Source organism: Saccostrea echinata, unplaced genomic scaffold (assembly GCF_033153115.1).
Source record: "Saccostrea echinata isolate AGI-Se365-2 ecotype Australia unplaced genomic scaffold, CSIRO_AGI_Sech_v1 ptg000013l, whole genome shotgun sequence".
Classification (NCBI taxonomy): Eukaryota; Metazoa; Mollusca; class Bivalvia; order Ostreida; family Ostreidae; genus Saccostrea; species Saccostrea echinata.
This window is the reverse complement of record NW_026889762.1, coordinates 1,901,334-1,920,000: the sequence shown is the minus strand read 5'-3', so window position 1 is coordinate 1,920,000 and position 18,667 is coordinate 1,901,334. Positions and strand designations below refer to the sequence as shown.

At 32.2% G+C, this 18,667-nt stretch overlaps 1 protein-coding gene across 1 annotated transcript in view; it reads right to left on the bottom strand.

Moving 5' to 3' along the window:
• Positions 1 to 16,421, bottom strand: part of LOC133186434 (protein still life, isoforms C/SIF type 2-like) — an 18,954-nt gene extending 2,533 nt beyond the window's left edge. Inside the window, exons 1-16 of the mRNA XM_061321687.1 lie at positions 16,369 to 16,421; positions 14,610 to 14,739; positions 14,048 to 14,242; positions 13,034 to 13,142; positions 12,335 to 12,511; positions 11,856 to 11,953; positions 10,882 to 10,986; positions 9,721 to 9,789; positions 3,130 to 3,191; positions 2,929 to 2,998; positions 2,555 to 2,617; positions 1,094 to 1,198; positions 643 to 711; positions 362 to 423; positions 202 to 265; positions 56 to 118 (exon numbers count right to left, since the gene is read on the bottom strand). Of these exons, the coding sequence (XP_061177671.1) occupies positions 56 to 118; positions 202 to 265; positions 362 to 423; positions 643 to 711; positions 1,094 to 1,198; positions 2,555 to 2,617; positions 2,929 to 2,998; positions 3,130 to 3,191; positions 9,721 to 9,789; positions 10,882 to 10,986; positions 11,856 to 11,953; positions 12,335 to 12,511; positions 13,034 to 13,142; positions 14,048 to 14,242; positions 14,610 to 14,687 (1,389 nt within the window). The 5' untranslated portion in view covers positions 14,688 to 14,739; positions 16,369 to 16,421. The remainder of the gene's footprint in view (positions 1 to 55; positions 119 to 201; positions 266 to 361; positions 424 to 642; positions 712 to 1,093; positions 1,199 to 2,554; positions 2,618 to 2,928; positions 2,999 to 3,129; positions 3,192 to 9,720; positions 9,790 to 10,881; positions 10,987 to 11,855; positions 11,954 to 12,334; positions 12,512 to 13,033; positions 13,143 to 14,047; positions 14,243 to 14,609; positions 14,740 to 16,368) is intronic.
• Between the last annotated feature and the right edge of the window lie 2,246 nt (positions 16,422 to 18,667).

The window sequence follows — 18,667 nt, the reverse complement described above, 5'->3', positions numbered from 1 at the left end:
TACTTACTACTTTGTATTGTTATCGTTGACACATGTAACATTATCATTTACTTACGGGATGAGGTAGAAGTCTTCTTATGGCGGATACCCATTCCCGGAGATCTTCGTGAGTTTCACACTAAATACATTGAGTGGTATCATTGAAATATTCAACGCATGTTTTATTCTAAATTTGTTTGAATGGTCGCTTATAAACAATACCTGTACATAAAATGTTCTGCAACATGTATGAATTTCAAATACATTTTCACGACCAAACTGGGACCTTTTAATGAAGAAAGAAAAAATCTGTTATCGACAGATATTGACACTCAATCATACAAACACAACAGTAAAATAATACTGATTGGTGGTTCCTTACCCTGATACTTCCTGAACACCTCGCACATCAGCACTCGGAATCACTTTCAGTGCTTCTATTGACTTTAAAATGGAAGAAATTATACAAGGATCACTGATGATAATCCCATTTTGAAGGAGATATATACCGGAAGGTGAATGATCTGTACTTTAATTTTTTATTCGTTTTTACTTCAAATTTTGACTTCTTGTAACATATGTAATTGGTCTTAGGTTAAGAACATTCTGTTTCGTATTATTATATACATGTACATATTGTGCCCAAAATGACGTAGTTCTAACCTGATCAGAAGTGAAATATTGTATCCCGTCCTCATTCACGACAAAATATCGAGACAACCAGTTCTTCCGCTGTAAAAGGATGCTTTTTTATTGCTAACATTGTTCTTGAATATTAAAATTTGTATTGAGTTATGATTTTGTCGAATGCTTTGATACCTAATACTGTCAACTAAATAATTAAAACTGAAAATAGGTACACATGCAACTGTATTGTATTTTTCAACTTATTCACTTCATAAAGACATTATTACAATTGTAACCCTAACATTTTAGTTATAAATACTTCGGAGTCATGAAAAAATAATACTGGAACTATTCCCACAGAATTAATTTTCCTCTGAGGTGGTTTACATATCTTCTTGAAAGTACAATAATTATTGCATTTAACACAACTTACATGAAGTCTTAAGCTTTACGTATAATTCGATAAAGGTACTTTTTTTGCACAAACCTTTCCACCCTGTTTTATACAGTAGCCTGACTTGAAGTTGGACAGCGAACCGGAGGAGGTATAGAATACACTGTCTCTCTGATTTAAAACTGTGGTCTTCCGTCGCTAAATGAAATATGAAGATAACGAACAGCATTCAATCTCGAAAGTCCAATGAATCGATACAAACTTGGAGCAGAGCAAACACGGACCTCAAAATTTAGAGGTGCCAAGGAGGTGTGAGCATCCCCTGCCGGCCGGTCACACCCGCCGTGTGCTCCTTGTCACGATCGAAAAATAACAGTTCAGTGTATAAATAATGGCCAAACAATAAGTATTGAACACGTCAGTCAGCATTTGACTCAATGATAGGTTGTATGTGCTGACAATGTGCTTGTATCTTGCGAATTGATGACCTCAAACTAGACTGTTGATATCCTTGTTTCATCAATAGCTTGTCTCGATTTAGTAATTGTTAATACATAGAGCATTCTCTTGCGTATCAAATCAACTGAAAGACATAAACCCCGTATGCAGGTAATAAGGGTATATTGCTACATAAGTAAGGGAAGTTGATGATAGAAAAGTTAAATTCATCACGTATATCATAAAGCTTTTTTGTTAAGTCACCATTAAAGTCTTTTTCTAGTAAAATATCTTAATATGAAAGAGATGTGTCAGACTCCGTGATATCTTTTATTTCAAGGTCACTGGGATATATCGAAATGAATGGAAGTAACTATTGTGAATTGATAATATCGAATTGTTGAATTGAAGACCACAGCAAGTGTTTTCCTCTTCCCATGTAGATGTTTTAAATAAATTCTGCTTCATATGATTACAAAAATAGGTATGCTAATAACGGGGCGCATTTGGTACCCATGGGAATTCCAACAGATTGTTGGAAGACCTGATCGCCAAAATCTACATAGATATTGTCAATCAGAAACTCAAGCATCTTTTTAATATCAACTTCAGAGTACTTGTGTGTACAATCAGAATGCTTTTTTAGAAAATTATTTTGCAAATGACCAATGACAAGGTAAGTATATTAACAATTTCCATTTCATTGAAAAAGCAGCTGTCAATGATACCAAAAAGCCTGGACTTCAATTTATCATGGGATATGGTTGTATTAAGTGTTGTATAACTATACAGAAAATAAAGCGAAGACGTCACTGTTGCCATCGAACAGGTACCATTATTGAACTGAGAAATCAGTACGTATTTCTTTCTTTGTTATTACACTGGAGTCTTGTTTAAATTGGAACATTGTGAGAGCTTAATGGAGACACATTAAAAAGATAGATTTAAAAATCATAGTATAAAATTGTTTGAGTATGGCTATTAATTAAAACTCCTTATTGTCTAAATATGTACACGACTATCTCTATGCATCTTATAGTAACTGTGCAAGTTCTGTTTTCTGCAAGGTTTTTAGCATAATTGTGGCATTTTCAGAAGTAAAAGTTTTTAACCTACCGTGCGGGGTAGTAGAGATTTTATAGCTTTGATCCACGGCTGAACTTCGGCTGGAGTTTCACACTGAATAAAAGATTTTAATATCAGAATCATTAATCCACACAAAACTAAATTTCCATTAAACAGCCGCAGAATTTCCTGTTAAGATACACATTTAAATGGTTTTAAACCGATATATTTGAAAATTTTGTAATATGAATATTGAAATAGAAATTTAAATTAAAATATATCACAATTCCGACATACAAGTTTGTCCTTAACACATAAAAAGCTGGAGTAATCATCATTTAATCTTATATATAACTAGAATACTAGTAATTCCATCCAAGCAATGCTGAATAAAACATAGGGTTGAAAATCATTAAGGCTTTTACCTCAATGAAAAAAGTTCGATCCTCTGTGTACAGCTCAAACATTCCGTAAAGCCCGCCTGTGTGCTTATTTCTGAATTTATTTAAACATAAAAATCTTTATTTATGTATTCATGTACCCTTCAACAATTTTTTTTTTTAAAGTTAGTAATTATAATATTTTGTTGGTTAAAATAAAAAATCATTTTCTAGAGAAAAACTTACACTGTGCTGGATTTTACATGCTGCATTTCATCCCTGGGAATGAATCGTAAAGGTTCTGTGGACTACAAATAAATGAAACATATAATCACCTTTTGTGTCAACTCTTTTTGTCTGAATGACTCTGCTCCGTTTGATTTTCAACTTATTAAACTCAAACACATGTTAGAATCGAAAATGGTCATTCATTAGCAAAATGACAATCAACTTTTTTATATACATTTACACAACATATGTACAATATGGAAAAATAATAACAAAACATATGCTAAATACTTTTAGTTCAAATTGTGTCCCTGAAAATCAAAGGTGAGATTTAAAGCAAAAGTGGAATCATAGGAAAGCGTCACTATGACGTCTCTATCATAGGAAAGCGTCACAATGACGTCTCTATCATAGGAAAGCGTCACAATGACGTCTCTATCATAGGAAAGCGTCACTATGACGTCTCTATCATAGGAAAGCGTCACAATGACGTCTCTATCATAATTGCCGTGCGGCGATAGACAAAACCTAGCGTTCTGTTTATTAAAATATTTTATATTTATTTGGATATATCTGTATATTTTTTTAGGAAAATGTCAAAATAGATAGGGTTATTAGTTGTAATTTTTTTGGACAACATTTAATTATATAAGATTTTATAGCCTTTGTGACCTTACCTTTGAATTAACCCTTGTATCTTTATACAAAATTATAACTGCAAAGTGACATGGTGATAATATAATTTTATGTGACCATGTTACTCTTGGAACTATTAAAAAATCAAATATATTTTCATATTTCTTTTAATTCCCAGTCTATCCCAACACTAGACACAGTGGCACAGATATGAATAATCAACAATTAACTTATACCATTATTATGAGATTATATCACATTTTATAAGACAAATCAAAGCCCAGTTGTTCTTGAGAAAACGTGCAAAGCTTTTCCCTATACGTTTCACTGTTGTGACCCCCTACCCTGGGACCTTATTTCAAAATTGCCAGAATGTGCATTTGCGGAGGTTGCTTGCTTAATTAAATTTCTTACCATGGCCCAGCTGTTCTTGAAAAGAAGTTTTTTAACCCTGAATTACCCCATGCAAAACTTCCGTTTTGTTGTCAGTTTCATTAAAATTTGCCAGTTACTTAAATCCGCCAACCGTAAACCGCCACCGTACTCACGTTTATGCTATTTCATGGCGGTTTATAGAAAATGAAAGTAGGCTTTTAATTAAATGTACGATACGTACTATGCGAGTGAAATCTAAATATAGTTTACGGACATCATATTCACGGCCAGGAACACGTTAAGTTCTTAAACAGTACCGTTGTCAGAAACCTTTAAAGTTAAGCACTGAAACTGGTTCGTTGTCATGAACATACAGGTGAGTTTATGATAAAATCTGTCATAACTTGAGAAGACAGACTGTGAGAAGTTTTTCATTTTTCGAGTTAAATTATCTATAACAATGTATAAAATTGCAATGGGAAACAGGGCTGACACCCTATTTGGTGTTGTATGAATTTCAGCCGTTAAAAAGAAGTAATAAAAGAAGAGTTTGCGTTGGCGACATTAACCCTGTTGAAATCACTTGTGGATTTGATTCATTTTCCTACTGAGATGTTATATTTTTTCGTAAATAGAATATATGATATACACACCAATTGGTGAAGACAGTATCAAGACATATTGTAAGCCTTTACAGAAAAATGAGAACAAATTAAAACTGAAAATTTTTATTTATTTCATTTTTTTGTCCGTTGTCATGACAGGATACTAAAATTAAGTCCGTTGTCATCGGTCCGTTGTCGCTACTGTACTTTATACATTACGAAGGACGATCTTATGTTGTTTTAGGTATTGTTAAGCATGCCATCAAAAAGAGGAGTGTGACGGTACATATTGTCGTTTTGTACATATTGTCGTCGGCGACAAAATGTACCTACCCTGACTGCACATATCGTCGTCCATCGGTACATATTGTCGCCGGCGACAATTTGTACCGAGACGAGCCTTTTCTTCCTCCTACGTAATGAAAGACAAAATGTACAGTCAAGCATGTGCACGTTTTGTCGTCGGCGACAATATGTACTGTGAACATTTGCACATTTTGTCGCCGATATATTGTGTTGGATATTTACTAAGGCTGGCTGAAATTAATTCTACGTTTAGCGTCACCTATAAACTTCAAAACCTACGAGGGCGGGCGGAAAAAATTAAACAAACAGAATTTTCAAACAAATGAGTCGTTACTCATCTACATGAATTAAAATACTGTAAGTATTTGTAATCATGTACAGACTCTTGGTTAAATAATCATTTTCAGTAAACCTGTATCTTTAAATGATAGACAGATTAGACTCAGCTCAAATATACCTCACAGAGGGCCCAAGTATTGTCTATCTCTATGGAATGTAGTTTTTAAGTGCTAAAAGTAAGAGCAAACCGGAACAGAAACCTTAAAAAATGTGGATTTATTTGTTTTTTCAAAGTGCCAATTTCTCTGAAACCTACGCGCGAAGGTGACGTTAAACATAGAAATAACTTTGGACAGCCTAAGGTTGTGAAGAGAGAGAGAGAGAGAGAGAGATTGACACACATACACAGAGAAAGAGAGACAGACAGACAAGAATAGACAAAGTGTTTGGCTGATAAATAAGTTAACAAGTTGTATTTATTTAGCATTACTCGCAATACTGTAGGGAGAAATGGTGTTGCTCAGAAAATTGTGTGTATTGGTTTACTTGACTATGATATGTTAAAATACCGTAGTTCTTGAGATATCTGAAAAATCAGTCTATTCTTTTTTCTCATTATATATACATGGATATTAGATTGAAAGTTATTTGTTCAGTAGTAATGTTATCTGGAATTCATTTTTTTTGCTTAATTCTCATACGAGTGCCGATATAATTGATGTAGGGTTGACATTTTTAGCTCACCTGCGCTGATAGCTCTAGTGAGCTTTTCTGATCACATTTTTGTGTCGTCCCTCTGTCTATCGGTAACCTTTTTACATTTTCAGCTTCTTCTCAGGAACTACTGGCCAATTTCAATTTCAACCAAACTTACCAGAAAGCAAACGAGGATAAAGGGAGTCAAGTTTGTTCAATTTAATGGTCATGCCCCCTTTCAAGGAAGTATAGTTAAGAATAGTTAAGTGTAAATTTAGTGACATCTTTAAATAATCTTCTCAAGTATCATTGTGTCAGAAAAGTTGAAACTTATGTGAAAGCTTTATTATAAAGTGTAGATTCATTTTTATTCAGATCATATCTGGGAAAGGGTGGGGCTACAATATGTGATCAAAGTTTAAATAGAATATTTAAGAATAACTCTTTCAAAATTTTCTTCTCAAGAACTTCTGGATCAGAAGAAATGATACTTATGTGAAAGTACATAGTGTACTTTTAATTTTGTAGATTCTGGCACGAAAAAGATCCCACACTTCTTAATGGCCCTGAGTTCCGAGAATAGGTCTAAATTTTTGGCCCTCCACCGGCAAGTGGTGATGTCTCCTTATGAGTGAAAAATTTTCTAGAGGGATATTAAAACAACAAACAAACAAACAAAAACAAATTCAATTTTGTTCAAATCATGACCCCCATGGGTAGGTGGGACCATAATTGGTGATAAAAGTTTTACGTTGGAATATACGGTATACAGAAATTCTTTAAAATCTGCTCAATAACCAAAGGCGGATCTAGCACCGGCGCATACTAGCTAGGATGCAGGTTCCTAAGAGAAAATGAATTGAAAATAAAAACATCGCAGAATAGTTAGCACGTTCGTGTGAGCTGCTTTAAGACGACCCCTAGATTCAATATTATCTGTAATATGATTTGTATTCTTTTAAATTAAGCATATATTTGATCATTTCTGTTGCATTTTATTGATTTACTTGCATGTTAAGAAAAATGACACCGGACCAGATAAACTTAACATGTACTGACAACGGACTTTTAGCTTATAAATTGCGATTTCTTAAAACATGTTAGCTACAAAAGGCTGTCAGTTGCCTAATACATTTCAAATGAAGTTTCTCTTCATATTTTAAAATAAAAGTACCATTTCGATGAATTAAATGTAAGTAATATATAATTTTTCAGCTCACGATCATGCTCTCACACATGGGCATGTGATCGCCAACCAAAACTCCTCAAAATGTATTAAGGATATCAAATACATAAATCTTTGTATGGAATACTGAATGTTGTATCTGTTTCCCAAAATTCAAATTTATTCCTAGAATTTGTCAAAAACGTTAAATTTTAGGCATTATGTATAAATTCTTCTATCTTTTGCATGACACTGGATGGATTTTATCATAACCTCACCTGTATGTTCATGACAACGAACCACTTTCAGTGCTTAATTTTAAAGGTTTCTGACAACGGTACTGTCTAGGAACTTAACGTGTTCCTGGCCGTGATATTGTATACAGTGTATTTTTAGAGAAGTAAGTAAGAACTCTGGTGCACCCGTTCCGGAGTTTATTTGCAAAATTTATAAACATATATATATATATATATATATATATATATATATATATATATATATATATATATATATATATATATATATACGAGGGTTGTCCAAAAAGTTCGTGGACAATGGCGTTTTTGTCAAAATAAATGGTTCAAGATATGCTTATTGTATACCAAAATATTAGTCATGAAAACCCAAGTCGGAATAGTTTGGTTTTTATTATTTGAACTTAATATTTTTGTATAAATCTCGGTCATTAAAGGTCGCCGATAGTGCGCACGGACCAGGGTTAAAATGCTATGAACTTTTAAATAAAGGGATCTGATTGAAATGATTATTTTCTTTTTAAAACGAGTCAAAGCTGAATAAAAATTTAATATATCACAAATAAAGCGGTAATCGCTATTTTCTGATACCTTTTGTATCGCTTACTAAATAAACAATGAAAATATTAAGTGAAAACCGCAAGAAGTATGTTTCAAAAATTGACAGAAAAAGCGACGTCGGCCATCCGAACGGGACAGCGTCCAATCATACAATTATGGTTAATATGGTGGAAACGTCGTCAAAAACAAAATATTTATTCAAACAACTTAAATTTGTTGGAAAATATTTAGTCTAGTTATTTGTAATTAGTGTATACGATTTTTCAACGGTGTGTAAAATTTTGGAGACACTACAAGAAGTGGAAAACCACTGTTATTTGATGAAAATAGGATATATTCCTATTCATGACGTTGTTATAAATATAGCGCCGTCGGGCTGGGCTGTGCATCCTGTGTTTACGAAGTGTTAATATCAATTACGCTCGTAAATTATTGTGTATTGTTTTGAATTTTAAAATTTAAATTAATTATAATCTATACATAAATATTATTGCACACATTTGGCAATGTGGCATAATAAAGAAAAATAGCATGCGTCTATAAACATGCGATAAAAATTCAAAATTCATATTTCTGACGTTATCATGAAAAAAGTGTTACGTCAGACTGGCCCGTGCGACTTGCATATACAAAGTATTTACACCTATAATGTTCAGTAAATAGTGTGCATTGTTTTAATTTTTTGTACATTTATTCAATCATGGTCTATATTAAGATATTATCGTACATGTTTGCCATTGCGGACTTAATAAAGAAAATTAGGCATTTGTCCACGAACTTTTTGGACAACCCTCGTATATATATGTATGTATATATTATCTCCCAGTTGAATTGACCTTCAGATGAGCAAACTTGAATTCCCTTCACCAAAGGATTGCTTGAAATTGGTCCGGTGTTCTGGAGAAATTAACAATACGAAAATACATAGATGACACACGACTGACAGACAGACAGATAGCGAACAGCCTTTGATCAGACAATGCTTTTGAACCTTTGTTTCAATTCAGCTAAGAAACACATAGAATAATTAACAAAAATATTTCCTTATTTCATTTTTCCTTCAAAATTTGTCAGAAAGACTCACATTTATGAATATAATTGTGCTACAAAATGCATTTCCGAGTAACAATAAATCAGCTCGGTTATTTCCTGCACTAAAAATTATATTTTCAAAACAGCAAATCAGCTTAAGAAAATTCGTTTATAATTTTATAGAGCAGGAAATGTTAATTCTGTATCTAAGCATTCTTTATAAACGCCTATAAATATTTATTGACGATAGGTTGTATCCATGAATTTATGTCATTAAATAGGTTAATTCATATTATTATTAACACTTATCATTTAATTTAATATTTCATAAATTAATTATTTGTTTACTCCAAATTCGAAGTATTCAGTAATTATTGAGACCGTCTGCAAAATAATATGCGCACATTAAACTGACAAGAATTATAAACTTAACACAAAAATTATACTCAAAACGCTGATTCATGGAAAAACCGAATTAAAGTTCGCAATATAACATGGACGTAAAATACGTTACACACACGATTAGACACTATAATCGTATTGTCGAGATTCAATTAGCAGGTACTGTATGGTAGGCAGTAAGTGACAATCAATGGGGAAATCTGAAATTAATACTAATATATTTTGTTTTTAAATTATGTGGTTTAATGACGAAAGAATGTACCACTTGAGTTAACAAAAGATTGCTGTTTGAACGTACTTCTTGTGAAACGTAGTAAAACAGTCCATACTCATTCAAGACGAAATATCTTCTTTTCCAACTCTTCATCTGAAATGTAATAAATTTAAAAATATATATTCAGCTTCTTTATATGAGAAAAAATGTGGCTTTTCCAAGTGTATACAATAAACAGGTAGGAAATACTAACGTAGACAATAGGAAGGTCAAGGTCGCTACAAAGTAGGTACCTTTACCAATGGAGAAAACGAATATAGGCATTTATGCCTGCTGTTCAATCCTATTCGTGTATAATGATTAAAATATATTTAAACTTAACTAACGTAGACAACAAGAAAACATTGATGTAACCATCAATTGTCGCCCGGGAAATAAATAAAGTAAACAATGGGAATGAGTCTTGATCATCAAACCGCTTCGATATGTGTGAAAAAGGTATGCGTCTAAATGATGGAGACGATAGTTGAGAATATTTTGAAAACTTATAGTCGGTTGAAAATCGAACAAAAACGATACCCTTTTAAACTTTATCAATTCCTCAAGTAAATGTTGGCTGCATAAAATATAATTTGAAACCAGACACATGCATCACCTATTTTCAAAAATGTCTTTCACCTTAAGAATATAAAACACGAGCTGTGTAAAGTGCGTTTTTATGCGATAAGTGAAATTCGATGTTCTAAAAAAAGGGACCTGTCGTTTTTTCGATAGTAAATGATAAGCAACTTTATATATTAAATATGAAAAACATATATATTTTTACAGATTCACTTTATGGAAGTAAATATATTGTGTATCTCGTAATTTATAAAGGGAAAGAACATTCTGATTAACAATCTTTTTAATGTTTAGAAAACCTTTAATTCTGAATAACTTCTCCCACCTCAATCCCCATATACCAACAACTTATATGTATAGAGCAGCCCGGTCCTCCGGGCTGCAATAAACAGATAGGAAATGCTGACGTAGACAAAAAGCAGATAGGTAATAGTGACGTAGACCATAGATAGATAGGAAATAATAAATTAGACAATAGGCAGTTAGGAAATACTACAGCAGAGAATAGACAGATAGGAAATACAAACGTAGACAATAATCAGATAGGAAATACTGACGTAGACAATAGGTACACAGGAAATACTGACGTGGACAATAGGCAGATGGGAAAGACAATTGAATTACTTTGTTTCCTTCTTTGATACAGTATCCAGATTTAATAACAGGGATATTATCTGCAGCGTAGGTCAAGCTGGGTCTTTCTGCGTAGAGGTCTCGTACACCAAGGTCCTGGGAGAAATAAAAAAGCATTGCCTTGTAAAAATGTATAGACTTAAATAAGAAGTTATTGAAAAAGAAAGAAAATAAATGGTTTAACTTGTAAAACGTCCACACTACCCTCGAGGAAAATGCACATGTAGATAATGTCAGTGAAATGTATCCCCCCAAGAGGAGGATATTTAATCCTCGGTTACAAACCCTCCCTGATAATTTGAAAGAAACCCAACAGGGACCTAGATACTTGTTAACAAGGCTCATTTGACTAGAGCGGACTGTTGTGTGATACTAAGATCAAGAATCATTCACAAATAGCTGGTGTGAAACGTTCACGACAGCAATTTTCTCCGCAAAATCTTAATCTTGATATAAAATTTGGGAAATGGAATAGTGGAATGCATGAATGACAAAAATATTTATTACTGAATTGCCCAGACATAAAATAGTGAAACTTCATATGACTTCAAACTTTAAATTTGTCTTTCCAAAAGCTTACTGACAGTAAACTGAAACTCATAGTCAGAATTCACAATATTCTGGTAATATAATACCACAAAATATTAATTTTAAGTGTCGATTTCAAAAGATTTCAACGCAATGTGCTTGTAGTGGTTTGGCTCAATCTTAAGATTCTGTGTATGATTCTGGTCGTTTTACTGCAAGGCATAAATATTTATAAATCTAAACGATGCACCATTTCTAACGTCCAAATTGTGTCCAAAAAAAGTAAAAGAAAAGAAGAGTTAACTTTAATGTTTTTTTTCTGTTAAAATTGTCGTTTTCCCTAAATGCCTCTATTGATTATCAATGTTTCTATTGATAATGTCAAGATTTCTACATTCTGTAAGAGGAAATGGCTTTTGTAAATGAGAAGTCGTCACCTGCGAGGAGAGGCATCGGAAGGAATCACCAAACTCAACATATAACTTCTGCATTTCATTGATATGATTGGCCACGGACTGCATTTCTTCACAAGCCTCTACAAATAGGAAAATATTTGTTTCTAATTATATTTCACTTAAAGTTACGTATTTATCGACAGGGTATCTATTTGAAGCAAATCAGGGTTGCATCAGGGTCATATCAAGGTTGAATGACTCGAGAATTCATAACAAAAGTCGACAAGGACTTGCATAGATTCTGTCTTGTTTTTTTTTTTTTCTATTTCGACGTGAACAGCCAATTTCCTTGTAAAGGATAAAATCTAAATTAATCAAATGTTTATTTATTTTTTTCAAATAGAAGTGGTTTTTTTGTAGACTAGTCAATGTTTGAAAATAAAATGCATCGATTATGTTACTTCACAGAAACAAGAGTACTATTACTTAATCTTAACACAAATGATAAAAGATATTCTTACTGCAGATATGCTGATTCTCGTCTGAGCCTTCAGCAATGAGTGAAGTCATTTGTTTCAAAAACAGTGGATACTTGAGTACTCTCTGAATCGGTAGAATGATGAAGGACTCCAAGCTTTGTGAATGTTCCCCTGTCTTGTTCTGGTTGTCAAGAAAGTGACGTAAAGGCTCATTTTCCTCTGGAAAACAAATGAGATTAAAGTGTTCTACATTTATGAATCACTGACATTATTTATTTATGTTAAAATATATTTTCCGGTCAGAATTCATTTATCTAAAATATATATGTAATCTTGGAATCAGTGAAATATATCGCTGAATATTAATATAATATTAATATTAACTTCTACTAATTTTTAGGAAGTGTGAACCTTGCTATTGAGAGTACAAAATTTTATCTCTGTAATGTGCTGAACCTTGCTGTTAGGAGTATATAATTTCCCCGAGTTGTATAATGTACTGAACCTTGCTATTAATAGCAACTAATTTTACCTGTGTTGTGTAGTGTTCTGAACCTTGCTTTAACGAGCACGTGTGATGTACTGAACTTTGCTATAGCGAGCACATAATTTTATCTGTGTTGAACTTTGCTTAACCTTAATCCACTTGTGCTGCATGAGCCTTTCTTTATAAATTTACAATGTACAGAAAGTTTTAAAGGATGTTCTTAACCTTGCTGTACAGAGCACAAATCTTTTTACCTGCGTTGAGTATGTCCTGAACCTTGCTGTACAGAGCACAGAAAGAACTGTAGATCTTGAACTGTTCAGCATAAAACAAGAAAACGCCCCCAACGGCAAAAATAGCCCTCTGTAGAACAAAAAAATACAAATCTTACATTCAATTCTGCAAATGCTTGTAGATGATCATTATATAAATGCTAATTTTTGTTGAATTTAATGTTTTCAATTCTGTAAAGCCTAGACAGACGAAAATTTCTGAAAACTTCAAAATTACAATCATTTAGGAATGCCTCTAATTCTTGGCCACATTATTCGAGTATAACCTGGTTTGGGTGAGTTTGCGCTTTATAATCCGCGAAGCGGATTATAAATTAAAACAGCGAAAACTGACCCAAACCAGGTTATACTCGAATAATTTGGCCAAGAATTAGAGTCATTCCTTATAATTCAATTTTAAAATCATTAAATAACTATGGGTGTAAAATTTCGTTGCTTTTTATTAGTTCAAATTTGCCGCTCAATAATACAACCGTAGTAACGGAAGTGATGGGAAGCGAGGGGAGGTAAAAACTGATACATAGGCCTAGCAGCCTTGTTGTTTGTTTACATGTGGTAAGATCGAATTATTGTTTGAAGTTAAAGGTACATTTATTAAATCTTGAATTATACATGAATCCCGAGAATTGGAAATGAGAGGATTGTATGGATACAGATAATTCAGCTGGTTGTCGGGGGGGGGGGGGGTGTCCCCATACCAAACCAGGTTATACAGAAATAATTTGTTTTCCCTTTTGGATATTAACCAATCAGAGGCTAGAATACAAACAAAATTAAATTATATCTGAACATTGGGAAAGTTATCTAATTTTTATAAAATATACTGATAGTTAATAAGTAAGCTAGTAATTAACACCAAATTTTGAACAAGGCTTTCTTATTCTAAATCTTTTCATGGGACTTTGCAAAAAATTCAAGTTCATCTTTACATATTTACATATTAACATATTTAATAGAAGTAATTTTAAACCAAACCCTAATTATTCTTTCGTCCTCTGAGGTATACACTTCACTGTGTTTGTCCATCACTGATTCTAAGCTCTGGAGAAAAGCTCTCTGAAACTGCAATATTTCCTGTAGACTCTCAGATAGCTGTTTGATTTCCATCGTGGTAACAAATGTTTCCGTCGACAGAGGGCATAAATACCGCACTGCCAGAATGTCTATATTCTACAAGCATCACATAAGATGGATTTTGATTCAATTTCTCTAACAGTATCCACTATTCAAAACTTTTAAATAGAAAACAAGAGTCACCTCACTAAAAACAGATTATTTTTGTAAGAATATTTTTAACAGAACACGGTAAAAGCAAAGATTACGCAAATTTTTATTACACCATGTTATCATATTAAATTTTAAGAACAATTCTTTGCAACATAATTTTTTTTTTATTTACGAAATATTGAATTTGTAATTTTTAGGGTTACCTACTTTAATAAATTACATGTATAAATCCATCTCATACATATTTGCGATAATTTGACGAATTAGTTTATACACATGCATTTATAAAATTATTCTTGTCAATACGTACTTTTACATAGGTCCTCTCAGTCTCTAAGATTTCTGTCAGGAGTTTCTTAAGATTACGTGTCTTTGAATCGGTCGCCATTATCCACCTTAGTATTCAAATCAGTGATCGTTCATCATGAGGAATAAATGCGCTAGCTAAAAAAAAAAATAACTTGATCATGAATATTCATGAATAACTATTAATGTAAAATAGTCGATATTATCTGTGTGTTTTTTAAGAAAAAAAAAATCTCATAAACAAAAGTCAATGACAAGTATGAAGGGACTTTGGAAAAAGGTCCATATGAGTAATAATAATAATAATAAAAAAAAAAAGCAAGCGATAAAGGGATATGAATTTCAAATTACATTTTTACCTTAATATTTCCTTTAAAAACATTTCAACAATGAAACGTATTATGCAACTGTACTTGAAAGCAAGGAAACAGTTGCAAGAAGCAGCACCAAAATTGCCTTTTTAATTACTCTCTTTCTCTCTCTCTCTCTCTCTCTCTCTCATTTTGAATTGATATGAATGAGGTATACATGTAAAATGACTGAAGAAAACGATAAAGGAGTTTACCTTTCACTAACATTAATCATTGTTTTTTTTAAATTAATTTCTATTTATCTGTCCAACATATATGTTGTTTAAAACAAAAAAAAATATTTCTGTTCTTAAACTGCCCCCTAAAAATATGTTTTAATTGCATCTTATAATGGGTGTGTCTGTCTCTATCTAAAATGACCTTACTTTCTTGTGTCTAAAAGTTCTGTAACTATTCACTAATGTATGTCAGAGGTAGATTGGACTACTACTAAATAACAGCATTGACATTTTTTTTTATTTCTGCTGAGTAAATAACATTTAGAATTAATTTAATAACTTCTATGACTCGACTACCTGTATATATGAAACATATATATGCTAAGTATCTTAAGAGAAAGAGTCTAAGACAGTCCAGCAATACTAGCAATATGCTGTTATAGCTAAAATAAAAAAGAATAAAATTAGTAGAACTTACTTGAATGTTTTACCATATTAATTTGTATAAGCTATGGACGGCGAATAGAGTACAGCCCAATTAAAAATAAAACACACTATATCAGTTATAGTGCTGTCATTACACAGATGAATGGGATATTTGTTTTAAATCTTTCTTTTCATTGTGTGTCAACAACAGTATAATGATAACGTTATCATAAGTAACGAGTAATATTACCAGGATTTTTAAATCTTCGAAGATTTCCTATCTTAAAATGATAACTGCGTGCTAAATATGTAGGCCCCTAGAGGCATGCAATTATTCCCTCTAAACTAACAGTCTGATAAGGAAACCGTATAATAGAATGAACAATTTGCATTATGTCGTTATATTTTTAAGTAGATATTTAACCTATGCTAATACATATAGATACATATACACATGTTTGTAGACAGTATTTTGTAAGACAGGCAAATACGAATAAGCTAAACCAGTTTACAATATATACGAATGGTATTGTAAAACATACACATTATATTTATGTGATTGTTAAACATAAAACATAACAATATAAGTCACGTGATTATGAGTAAGCCAGCTCCTTTTTTTTTTTTTTTGCTTTGGGTCGTGTCAACTTTAAAGTTCTAATGGAAACAAGCCACATATGTGTAAAAATGTACTATTTATGGTTGTGAGTAAACTAGACAATGTGTAAAACTCTCTCCTGACACATGATCATTATATACAAATGTTATTGAAATGTAAATAAGGACATAAGTATAATTTGTTACTTACCTGTTCATTTAAGATAAGTCTTTACACTGATGATACACATATGAGAAACACTAACGGACGATTGTTGATAAATGGTACAGTGACCCGAAGGTCACCATATTGATATTCAGCTGTTCTCCTTCCTGGTTTTTTTCTTACTATATCTTCCCTGTTTTCTCGTTCAGATATTTAGTTATACTCACTAACCCGATCGGAAACAAACAACGTATCTGATGGATAAACGACCGAAAGGAAAACACAAGATTTCATCTCATGTCCGTGGTAGCTGACAACTGTTGGTTCACAAAACAATACACATGAAATTCTGTGGTTTTTCCTATGTTTAAGTTTAAATTTATTCATAGTGTATGTATTTATTTATTTGAAAAAAAAAAACATGGTCATAAAATAAAGCCATGTACACAATGAGAAGGATATATTTTACGGGGAAAATATTTTCCTGTTTAGTTCATAATTAACAAGAGACGGTGATTATTACGAGAAGCACTAAATTTCACTTCGGGGAAATAATGAAAACAATTAACATGTACACTTTTCCGTTCTTCCAAAAATTTTAAAGTAGTAACATTCTGCTGAATTCGTCTAAATTTGTGTATCATGAATACAAAAATAAATTTATCATGAAACACCGATTTAAATCTAAATAAAGGCATTTCCTCGTCCTTGCAATAAGCGGATGTAAATGAAAATTCATCTTTATATTTTTAAACCACTCAAATAGTTATGTTAACTGAATGAGTAAACTACTCATAAACACCTCAATCGTGACCATGAAGTAGGGTAAATGTTTCTGTGGGCAACCGGAAACGTTTTTGTGAATATATTGAGACATTGACGTTTCCTTAAAAATTTTAAAAAGTAAACATGCAGTCAAAAGGTTTTGGGTGAAAACATTTTTTTTCTCTGTTTCATCAGATAGATTTTAAATTGAGAAAATTTTTATTAACCACTAGCCAAGATTATCATATTACCTAAAGTTAACTGATGATTCACAACAAAACTACATGTATAAAATATACATTTATGAACTGTGGCGTTGTGGTTATTTCACACATGTATTGTACTTAATGCAGTATTTAAGTATGTTTGAACAGTGAAGAATAAAATGTATGAATGTAGAGTGCCAAAAACGAATGGAAAAAAGGAAAGTGAATATCTGAGGATAAAAAAATGGACGGTTTACACCCCATCCCCCTAAAAAAGAACAAAAAACCCCAAACAAACAAACGAACAAACAAGTAAAAAAAAAAAAATTAGAGGTCGAATCCCTATACATGTTTAACATGTATTATTGTTTTTTTTAATGATTTAAATTATCTATCGATACTGAATTAATTATTCATTTATTTGGTCACCAATTGCAATCACCTAGCCATTTCTAAAATACCCATTGGAATTATACTGCATGTTTTAAGTGTTTTTTTTTTAATTTGTAATACCGCTGCAATGACACCATCGCCAATTAAGATTCTTATCTTCTCTCTCTTAGTACAAATATCTAATGAAGGGAAAAAACTTAATTTTGCAATATTTGATGAAGCTTTCATGCATATATCGACTAGGTGTATCCCAGTGAATTCGAAATAAAAGACACAGCAGAGTCTGTCACAACTGTTTCATATTTGGATGTTTTACTGACTCTATAAGATAATGGCTAATTAACAAATAAATTGTATGAGAATCGATATTGTTTGATCTTTCCTACCGTCAACTTTCCTTATTTATGTAGTAATTTTCCACAATCATCTGACGAAGTGTTAATGTCTCCAAATTTATTCGATTAAGAGCATGCCATGAGTAGGATCAAATTTTTTGAAACCGAAGCTTGCTACTGACAAATAAGTTGATGTTACAGGGATTTCAGAATCTCGTTTAAATTCAGCATTTCGAAAATTCTATGGTCGTTATAATGACATTTTTTGTCCATTCATCCTATCACTGGGCCATGCTTTTGGTTGACATGTTTCATACTTATTGTTCGGCCATTTTTAAAAAAAAAAGACTTTTGAGTACTCCGTCTAATTGATCAATATATATAGAGTTCAGGTCGGGTGTGACCGGTTGACAGGGGATGCCATCTCTTCTTGGGCACCTGATCCCGGAGATCTCAAAAGTCCGTGTTTGCTGTCATGTTGATTAATTTGTACTGAATTTCAAGATCGATCATTTTACACTTCACCTTTTTCATACATAATGTATCTACAAATCCTTAATCAATATGAAATATTTATTTGTATAATTTTCCTATCTTTTAGAAGTATGTATCTGTCACTGAATATATCTTATTCGTCACATGACC